Source organism: Gavialis gangeticus, unplaced genomic scaffold (assembly GCF_001723915.1).
Source record: "Gavialis gangeticus isolate Ggan-Ray unplaced genomic scaffold, GavGan_comp1, whole genome shotgun sequence".
Classification (NCBI taxonomy): Eukaryota; Metazoa; Chordata; order Crocodylia; family Gavialidae; genus Gavialis; species Gavialis gangeticus.
In genome coordinates this window covers 67,799,765-67,811,072 of record NW_017728994.1, presented here as the reverse complement: position 1 = coordinate 67,811,072, position 11,308 = coordinate 67,799,765, and the positions used below count along the sequence as shown (strand labels likewise).

General features: G+C 42.9%; 1 protein-coding gene across 1 annotated transcript in view; it reads left to right on the top strand.

The window, feature by feature from the left end:
• Positions 1–10,203, top strand: part of FAM53B (family with sequence similarity 53 member B) — a 175,132-nt gene extending 164,929 nt beyond the window's left edge. Inside the window, exon 5 of the mRNA XM_019502965.1 lies at positions 9,465–10,203. Coding sequence (XP_019358510.1) covers positions 9,465–9,827 — 363 coding nt within the window. The 3' untranslated portion in view covers positions 9,828–10,203. The remainder of the gene's footprint in view (positions 1–9,464) is intronic.
• Positions 10,204–11,308: the final 1,105 nt, after the last annotated feature.

Genomic DNA, 11,308 nt, shown 5'->3' with positions numbered 1-11,308 from the left:
AAAAAAAAAAACTTGCTTTGAAAGTTGACTACATTAACATAGGGTAGCTGCACTGTAGCCCCTTCAGATTGGCTTTGATGCTTTGTTCTTCGGCACTTCTCCAATTTAATCTTTTGGAGGAATCAGTAGCTCCTGAGCTCTGAGGCAAGGAGGAGAATTTAGGTATTTTACTTACTTTGGCTTTCTTACTCTTATTTTCTCTTTGGGGCTGTTTTCTGATAGTTTGTTAGCAACTTCCCAGATTTGTAGGATTACGTGCATTCTTTCTTTGAGCAGCTGGGTTTTCAAACTTTTGAGAGGCAGAGCCAAAGACATATTGATGACTTGCATGTATATAACAGGCTATCAAACGCCTTAGTGGTTCACATTCAGCTTATGCCAGGGGTGGGCAAAATGCGGCCCCCACCAGGCCATCCTATCTGGCCCGCGGGGCTCCTAAAAATTTAGAAAATTAATATTTATCTGCCCCTGCCTGCCTGTCATGCAGCCCTCGATGTCTTGCCAAAACTCAGTAAGCGGCCCTCCGCCCAAAATAATTGCCTGCCCCTGGCTTATGCAAACTATGCACCCAGCAGCAGCTCACTGGGCTACATGAAATGTATTTGGTGTCAGGCCTGCTCCAAGTGGACAAGTGGTAATGCCACAAAAACGTAATATGCCCTACATGCTGGCTTTGAGGTGATCTGTCCAGCCGAGGACTGGTGAAGGCATTATGGGTAAGCTTGCAGTGCCTCCGTCAGTGATATATCTGTTTGGTGAATATAAACAGAGGACTTTACTTTCTGGGGTTGCCAGTTCAGCACTTTTAATCCAATAAATAAAAAAAAAATCCAGATGAATTTAGAACAGACACCACATTGAACATAGCTTCTGATTCACATCTGCTCACCAGGCAGCTCAGATATCAGACAGCAGGTGGAAATTTGGGCTTCATCATCACAAAAATATTGCAGATCCTCACTTAAAAAAAATTCTTCTGTGCCACATATATAATAACCTTATCACTGGCTTAGCAGTTCCTGTTGAGATACAGTGACATACCCAAAATTATTAGGACAGTTTTCTTCTAGGGTAACATGGCAATAACAGAGTGGTGTTTTTGGTTGATATGACTAATATTACATAGTAGGAAAAGTTTAAGACTGAAGTTGAAACGGCCCTTTTTTTCTCATGCCATGGTGTGTGTACAGACAACTCCTATTCTGTATTGCCTGCAACTATTGATGATGTTGCCTGTTTGAGAAAAGTCTTTTGAAACAGATTTAGAAGTTGAGCCAGTAGTACTTCATAGCAAAGGAGATGTTTTACGGAGTGTTTCAATAAAAATACACATACCAAACAGAAGAGCCAGAGGGGCTCAGTTGTAACTTATATGTGAAGACTGGTCTTGCACTTAACAGCCCCTTGATCAGTGGTGTATGATGCTGAACTGTATGCGACTCACTGACTTCCACTGTGAGAACCCAATCCAAAGTGCATTCAAGTCAATAGCATTTTTTCCACTGACTTCCGTGGGTTTTGGATTAGGTCCCAAACTCCTTGGCAGTAACTGTAGATCTGGCTTACTCTGACTGCACAAAGCGTAGCTAACACAGCTGAGTTCTTTTATCTCAGAAACTATGATTCTTTTTTGTGGGACATTTTATATATACATATAATATATAATATATATAATATTTACTGTTCAACCCAGATCTGCTCTTCACACAGGAAATGTCACTGGTAGCTTTGCAAGTTCCGGGAGTACAAACTGAGCCCAAGTGCATATCTGCAGCCAGGTGACTTGAAAGAATGTCATAATCTGAATCAGATGTTAACTTTGGCGCTGCCGCAAGAGATGTGTGCACTTTGGGAAGGCACATTTACTTTTGTTATAAGAAAAAATGTGTTTGTGTTCAAAGACAAGCCTGGTGACTGATTCTATAATGCAGGAAAGGCAAACAAAGCACGTGTTTTGAAACTGTGCAGGACTGAAAAGATCCTTTGAGGACCAGGTGGGCTACACCTTTGATCCTAGAAGGCAGAGAATATTCATCTCCTTAAAGCGTGAAGAAGGAAGAGATGAAATTTAGTTAAATGAAAGCCACCTCCTTTGCAATGCTGTCTGCAAAATGAGTTCCCTTCATCTGTTACCTGGTAACTGGCATATCGTGGAGCCTGCCAAAGTTTATGACATCAAGATTAGCAGGGCTTCTGTTCCTGTTAAAGTGGACAGCTGCAGCCACCTCAGCATGCCAGCCAACTGAATTGTCATAGTGCCATCTTTTCCTAACTTTACCCTCAGACCAATGCTATGAGGATTAGTAACACATGGGATTTCACAGACACTTGATGCCTGTGAAAACTTGCTGTCTAAATTGAGTGTTGGCACATCTACTTTACAAACAGTGCCTCGTTTATAAAACTGTGTACCAATGATCCTTGTTCATTAGGAATGATGGGAAGTTATGCCATAACCTGACATCATAAAAGCTTTTCAGCTTATGGATAAGAAAAACTATTTTCTGTAGCAACTTAGGTTGCCAGCTTTTTGTACTGGTGACTGGATTGCAGGGCAGACAAATTAAGCTGTGAATGTTACAGGACAAAAAGTAAAACTGTATAGATGGCTCTAGAATTTTGCCCAGTGCAACACAAATGCAAAATTTGGGTGAATATTTAAGTAGGCTCATGGTGAGTCCCTTTTAAGCAGAGGGCCTCTTACTTTTTCATAGCATGAACTACATTTTGCTTGTATCTCTTCTGAGCAGCTCCAAATCCCCCATAAAATGTCCTTGACCACTGTGGCACTTATTTATCTGAACAGTTAACACCACAAGATTTGTCGGTTTATTTAAGCTCATATTTTAATGAGTTGATGGATGGAGGAGCATTAGGTCCGCGGCTGACATGCTCAAAATGTTCCTGAAAGACCTAGGACAGGCCTGCCCAACTAGTGGCCTGTACAGCGGTGACATGAGGCTCCTGGGCTCCCCCCTGGCCACCTGCTGCAGCAGAAGTTGGGGTCTTAGTTATGCTCTGCCTCCCTTCTCCAGCTTCTGCTGCTGGCCTGTGCGCCATGGGGCAGAATGGGATATAGGCAGGGCTGCATGGCGTGACTTGCAGTGCATCGTGAACTAGCAATCCCGAGCACCTCTGCAGCATGGTGCAGCAGGGCGGCTCATGTCTGGGCAGCCAAAGGTCAGGCAAGGCACTGCACCCAGTATGGTGTGGGGAGGCTGCCCATCTGTGTAGTGCAGGGGGGGAAGCACTGTGCATGCACACTGTGTGGGGAGGGTGTGCCTAGGCATGCGCAGCATGTAGCCTGTGAGGCCTGTGACCCCTGCAGTACGTGGTCTCGCTGGTGCAGCTCATGGGGCAACGTGGCACATGGCTGCTTACAAGTTGGACAGCCCTGACCTAGGACGATAAGTTCCATAAAGCAAACATAGGCATTTTTAAGTGCCTAAATCCCATTGATTTGTAAGTAGACTTAGGCTTCCAGTTGCCTACATCACTTTTGAAAATAGGTTCCTATGTCATTATGGCACTGAGAAAATTCTCCAAGACGTGAATGACCAGTTCTCCCACCAAATTCACTGCTGACTATGAAACCACCAAATTCACCGCTGACTCTGAAACACCACAGTTTGAGAACTCGTGAGGGAATCCACGATGATCCAAGACATGGTACAAGATTCAGGGAGCATTTAATAATATTAAAAGTGTCTATGGAAATCTAATTGTGGTTCATATAGACTTGATATATGATAGTCTTTACCACAGAAATAGGGCCCTCCAACATTCATGGGAAGAAAACTCTACTTAAAGTGGAGATGTACTTCAGCTATACTGTAGTTTCCTCAGAGGGTCCATCTACACGTGTGCTTTAATGTGCAGTAGCCTATTTTACTGCGCATTAAGCATCACTTAAAACCATGTACATGTGGTACTGTGCGTTAAGGCAGCCTAATGTGCATTTGTTTAGTTCCTCACATGGGATGCACAAAATTTAATGTGCATTAACAAAAGTACCTTAATGCACATGTAGATGCACCTAGAGTGACCTAAAAAGTCAGCTGCTTTTCAGAATGGAGAATGCATTGTCACCAGCCGTTTTAGAAAACCCATCTTTTCACAGGTATTGGACACATCCATCTACTGCTTCCTAGAGGCAGGCAGAAGACTGTCTTGGCTGTGGGTCTCATGCAACTAGACATTTAAGGTCTTTGTAAAGAATTAACCCAAAAATGTCAATCAGCTTGGTGATTTCGAATTTAAGAAGGTTTGACCGACCTCTCAGTTTAGAGAGGTTAGTTCTTCCAAGCAGCTACCTCTTCCTAAGGATAGTGCCTTGACTTTCATATGGACTTGTGACTTTTGAGACACTGAGAGTTTTGTTTTAAAGAAAAAAGCCATTTCTATTTGATCTAAGGCTCTAGCAGCTACTCTTTATCAGTCACCTTCCAAAGTCTGTTCACCTTTACATGGTTCACAAGTTGCACAAGCAAGAGTGAGAAAGGTGCTGGCAGAGCAGTCCATTGTTTTCTGCTGCCCCAAAAAGACCCTCCCTTGCTGAATGTCTGTGCCCATACACCAAACATTTCATATTTCATTTTCTTGATTGGCACAAGCCCAGACCTGATCCAAGCAGGTGCTACTCCATTTAGCGCAGTAGATTTATAGCTGTGACAATGAGATCAAAACCTGCCTCTGCTGCCTCTTGAGTTGGAGTCTGCAGGGACTCCTCGTTCGGTGGAAGGCTAAGGCATGCCTTCTTTTTAAAACTCAGCATCTGTGAGATCCCCTTCAATAACTTGTTTTTACTAGGATGCTTCATTTAACACAGTGCTCAAGGATATAAATCAAAGCTTTCAGGGTTTGATCAAAGGGTCATATTCCATTCCATTTAGTAGGTGTAAGTGGACTTAGGCACCTAAATGTGATTTTATTCTACCTGCTTGAGTCCTTGGAAGACAGTTATTGCAAAAGGTGAGTGGGTTCCCTTGTTCCTTGCTGCTTTTTTATGACTCAGTCTTAAAGGTCAGATGATGATGTGTTGCAAAAGTAGATCTGTTCTGGATTTCCAGGGACTTGAACAGGGTGGAATAGAATCACAACCAGGTGCCTAAGTCCCCTTACAGGCCAAACGGATGGAATAGACTCTGGCTTGATGTGTATAGGTTTAGCGCAAGTGCCTTGGGTTTCTGTTGTTAAAAACATACCATTTTTTTGCCTGTGACGTGCCTTTTTTCCAAAGTAGTTGGAAAGTGTGTGCCTTTTTTTCCACAGCAGTTTGAGCCAGAATTTATCATGGCACCTTAATGGCACGTGTGGATGCTCAAACTGCTGCTGTCTGGGGTGTACATGTAGACACTGCACCCAGGACTGCAGCAGTTTGAGCTGGGATAGAGCAGCCCCAGGTTGGCAAAAATTAGTTTGTGGTGGTCTAATAGCATCTCACATGTAGACTTCAATGCTTTACACTACAGCCAAATTAGTGTACTGCGTGGCTAAGTACACTCATAGATGCACCCACTGGCTATTATATAGATATACCAGTGAAGCCCACAATGTTTGGTTTTTTTAAATCAAATGTTCTCACCCTGAAACTCAGGAACCCATGACCTGCTACCGCAGTGTCCTGCAGATATGCTTCAAGCTTTTGACACACTCAAGTCCCACATTAAAAAAGTGAGTATTTGTGGAACTGGGCTCATCTAATCAGTTGATTGGCTAGTTGCAACATACTTATCTCCTTCAGTTTCCAGTCTTTTCTGAAATGTTTATCAGATGAGTATCTTCACTCACCGCAGATGTTTTCTTCACTGAGCACATGGATAGATTCATGTCCTGAACACCCACAACTGAACTTTGGTATGTAAGTAGCAGGTCAACTGGCTAGGAGAGGAGCGGGGGGGATCCCCCCCAAACATGTGGTTTTGCTTTAAAAGAATGTACACATCTGGCTTTCATCAGAGCTTGGCCCCTTCTGGAGTCATGTATTTCTGTGGTGCAAAAGCAAGAGATGGCCATATGGAAAGGGAGGAGAACAAGTCACAGAAGAGAATAACTTCCACAAGTAGAGGCCATGTGTAGCCTTTGGCCAGTAGTTTTACCTAATTTCCTCTCAAAAGGGGACACTAAACATTTGTGTTGGCTGTGGTAGACCTTTGTTTATAGAGTAACTGAGATAAGTAGCCACAAAGTTTTGAGTCAGCAGAGTAAAGGTGACTGTAGGTTTTTAAAAATACCTTGGTTGTTGCAGTAAGAGCAGAGTCCTACTGTAGATCTCCCTAAAAACATAGGTTTTGCCACTGGAGTTTCCTTAGACAGATTTATAGTCTTCTGAATACTCCTCATGATGTTCTGGGAAGATCTTTGTCCATGGGCCAGTCTCAACCTTTGGGGAGAAAAAGGAAGGAGGGGAAAGAAAAAATAATCCAGGTTTCACATGAAAATCTGCTGCTTGCTGAGACAGGAAGCTTGTGGAGTATGAGTCTATCTGTTGTAGACATGGAGGCAGGATGACTTTGTTGAAGACAGATATGAATGGCAATTTAAGATGCCATGAGATGCATGCTGGGTGTTATGAGCCCTTCTTGTTTTGGCCTGAGAAAGGCTAAAGGAGATTTGAAGAAAGTATCAAACTGAGGAATAGGATACCAACAGAGCCTTGAAGGATGACTTGTGTCCTCAAAGCCTGGTGGTTGTCCTCCCTCTGTTGAAGGTTCCTCCCAGTATATTTTAAAGGTCAAAAAAAGCAGAAGGGAAACCTCTCCTATGTACTGATACGAAGCTGAGACAAAAATATGCCTGGACATGAGAGCAGGCATAGATGGTCCTCACCAGGGATCAGCAAATTGCTTCCCCTCAACCTTTCAAATGGCTGTATCTAGCAGTGTTCAAGCTGTGTATAAATATGTACCCTATATTCCCCAAAGGGAATGTACTTAATCAAGAAGTAGAAGTAGTCACTTAAGAGTTGCATGTTCTTCGATGCCCTCTTCTGGAAAGATTATTTATGACAGGGTTTATGATGAGCTTGATTCATGTCCAGATGTTTGCATCCTTTCATAGACTGGAAACAGCCCAGGTATTATATTCACACTGTTCGTGGAAGAGGACAACTTTACCATGGACGCCCTGCCCTGGAGAGGCTGTCAGGGTTATGTGCTGAATCACTGTATTTCCTGAGGTCATTTGCTCTCCGTCCTGTTTCCTAAATTAAGTCCAGTTCACTGCAGCTGAGCACTGACCAGGCCAGCTCTGTACTGAGCTCTTTTGCTTCTGCACTATGATTTGCAGCCTCTAGGAGTATATGTACTGCCATTACTAGAGAATCCGATCTGTGCACCTGGAAAAACATCTCAAATGTGGCTGGATAGATTTGTGTGAAGACCTTGTTGAGCATTATCATCTGACTAGCAATGTGGTTTGTGTCAGTCTCCTAATATAATAGGGAATGCTTGATGCCAGCATCCCAAAATACATTTGTGCGCCATACTGTGACATCACCTTCTTGCTGATGGGCAAACATTGTCCCATTTGCAAGGTAATTATAAATTGTAGCCCTGAAGTAATATAGTTATGGTTCCACGTACGAGAAATCACCATGAACTAAACATGTTAACCACCTGTATCTTGCAGTAGCTCTGCTAAAAAACAGAGATACCACAGTGATGGAGTTATATAAATACCCCCAAAAATAGATTAGAGGGGATGGGCCAGAACCAGATTTCTGTGAAATGTGTTCATGCTTGTGTTATAGGATCACATGTTTGGCTTTTAGTTTGGTGATTTTGCAAACAGCGTGCATAAGCCATTTGTGTGTTCATGGCTATAACTGGCATTTTGGTTGATGTGGATTTTTAGATCCACGTGACACAGATGGAATCATTGGAAACTAATAATTAATAGTCTACTTTTCGGTTAGTGGGCACAGGGGCATTTTGTCCTTGCCTCATTTCACAGCTCACTGAAGAATTCAGATCGGAGATTTCCTGTTCTCTTGCACAGTTGCCTGAGTTTTCCTTGTGATGCACATGGCTTGCTTGACAATGAACTTCATCAGACAGGCAATTCATTGTAATTAAGGTAAATAATTAGAATTTTGTTTATTTTTTTTAAAGTGTCACTATTTAGATTTGCAGCCTGCAGCATCTCAAGGGCTAATAATGTCTCATGTTGTATATATTGTTATGTGAGTAATTCTAAATGCCAACAAACATCATTGTCAGTGTTTTGAAACCATTTTGAACCAACAGCATATGAACTAAATAAAGAGTTACAAGAAAAGATAATCGCCTATATAACTGGCTTCATACGGAGAGGAGAGAGATAGGCATGTTTTTGTGCTGTCTTTAATAAATAGGTATGACACTGAGCTACCACAGTACAAGATAGTCCCCAATTCAGGGAAGCACTTAAATATGTGCTTAAAGTACTGAAAGCTCATCTAAAACATCCCAACAAATGGCAGGGAGCAGCTAATTTAACTGCAGGAGTGCTGAGTTTTCTGATCTCAAGGTCCCTAAAGCAGTGAGGGTGGGGTAACATGTTATGTGTTCAAAACTGACTGAATACATTTGAATCCAACAAGCATTAGAGAAAATAGAAGAAATGCCGGAGCTAATGAGAATGCAAGCAATGAATGTGGATTGTCAACTTCTTCCATCTCTAAGGGCTTGAGGGGAATAGGGGCACGGTTAGATCAGTTTGTTGGTGGGATTTGCCCTTCACAAAGGGCTTTCCTGATGTAATCACTGCCATTTGACGGACTCAAGCAATATTCTTCCCAGTGTCTTCTGAAGACTTCGGGGAAGGACAGTTCAATTAGTCCATCTGTGTTCTGCTGGAATTCATCTCCTCAGATCTGAATGCCAGAAGGGACCATTGGACCAGGCAGTTTGACTGCTTGTAAACCCAGGTCGCAGAATCCCATCCACTTACACCTGTCTTCAGCCCCATGTCTTTGATTCATGCGCTGCTTGACTAAAAACGTATCTTCCATAAAGAGATCCGGTCTTGCTTTGAAGACAGCAAGAGATGAACATCCACTACTTCCCTTGGTTGTTTGTTCCAACAGTTAATCTCCCTCATTGTTAAAACGGTAGGCCAGCTATTTAAGTTGGTCTAATAAAAGATATCAGATTCACCCAAAGAACCTTGTCTGCTTATTTTTAAGCTGAATTTATCTGGTTTTGACTTGCAACCACTGGTTTCCGTCATGCCTCTCTCTGCTTGATTAAAGAACCTTTTAATACCTGGTCTGTTTCCCCCTCATGTACTCATTAAAAAACACCTCTACCATGAAGCAATTGTTGGCAAAACAGCTAGAAAGCGTACAGGAAGAGACCGTTTTGCTTTCCTAGATGAAATAGAACATTTTGCCTCCCAAGCTTCTGCTGGTTCTCTGCCTCCTTTTTTGTGGTAACTAAATGCGAGATTTCATTTGACTTTTTTTTTTTTTGTTCCCCTTGCAGAATCGTCAAACTTTTAACAGCCTTAGCTGCCTTAGCACCACGCTGGATGATTGCGCTCTGCAGACCCAGTTTGGCCCTAGTGTCAATAGCACCAAGTCATGGACAACATCTCCTTCCTCCTCGGATGTCATGCCGGGCAGGACACCAGCCTGCACGCCTGTGCCGGAGCCTTGCTCAAATGCAGAAGAATGTAGAGCTAGCAAAGAAGACCTCTCTTGTGAGGAGTCAGACTACTGCACCACGGAAGAGGAGAGCAGTAGGAAAGAAGAGGAACGGGCTTCCTGGAGGAGCAGCGGGACAGGAGGGGAGAATGTCTTTCAGCTAGACGGCGAATTAGACATTGAGCAAATAGAAAACAACTGAGGGAGCGTTGTTTTGTGTCAGGGTTTTGGGATGTGAATTTACAACAGGGAGCAGTAAAATCTCCCAGGTTTAATACTTGGTTTATACTGTACTTAGGCATAAAAATAAATCAATGTTGTCCTCCTATCAGCGATCAGGAGACAAAAGCAGCCTTGCCAAAATTTCATCAGGTATTTAGAGCAATGTTTTGTAAACCTTGAAATCCTATGTAACTACTGTAGCCAGATATCAGCCAGTTTGATACCATTGCCCACGCGGCTTTGGAAACAAGCGTTCTGAATCTCCAAACTGCATTTATTTTTTTGGCCTCTGTCATTAAGTAAACAGCTTTTTATAAATTAGAAATTGCAGCTTGTGGAGAAACTGCAATTTTTCAGTGAATGTGTGTGTTTATTTAGATTTTTTTTTTTAAGAGAGGACTGGAAAAAAAAGTACTGGTTTTGATTCACAGACTAGGTACTGTCTAGTTCAGGGAGCTATGCCGAGGGGATATGCGGTAGGCTTCGTCAGCCATAGTTTTCTAGGACAGCAAGGTGTCAAGAATGTTTCGTGTTCGCTCATTCATACGGCTCTCCTCGCTCCAGACTGCACCTTAACCATGGCAGAGGGGAGCTGTAGGGGGCATGTTGTTCTAGCAGTGATCGTCCAAGGAATAGGTGGGAAGCGAGGTTTGGTTGATAATACTGGAACAGTTGTTCTAACTGGGTGCATCTACACATTCATTAATGCACCTTCATTAATTAGCCAAGCACTAAATCAGTGCTCAGTAACTTGTAGTATTGTGCAGTAGCGCTGGCACATGGGTTTTTAGTGACACTTACTGTGCCTAATACTACTGTGCAGTAGTGTATTAGCATGGTTTTTGCCCAGCACGCTACTGCGCAGTGTTATTAGGCTACTGCACGGTTAGCATCTCGTGTAGACGTGCCCACAGAGATCTAGCTTAGTCTGTTTCTGATTCTTTCCCAGACCGAAGGAGGGGCATTTTCTGCTTAAAAGGCTTGTCTAATCTCTCCCAACCAACAAAGTTGGTCCAATAAAAGATATCACCAAACAAATCTTGTTTCTCTTGTCGGAGAAAGGGTGATGAATGTAAACATTCATCCTTGAGATAACTGTTCGATCAGATCCGCCTTTGGAATCGTATGGCCAAAATCCCGAGGCCCTTACTTTGGCAACCCCCTCCCCCCATTTTTGCATACTCACCGGCCCTTCATATACTGTATTGCCCGAGAACCCCTTTTTTAGTTCTGCAGTCATTCTCAGAGCCCTGAGAGGGAAACCAGACGTGCAATAATTGTTATTTAGTCACAGTCACAACGAGGATTTTTATTTTCAGTTCCCTCCAGTCACCAATTACAGGAAAAACCAACCATAAAATCACAGTCCTTGGGGACAGATCATCAGATGTAAATCACCACTGAGATCAATAGAAGTATGCTTGTTTACACCAGCTGAGGATTTGGTCCCTCCTTCAGTGT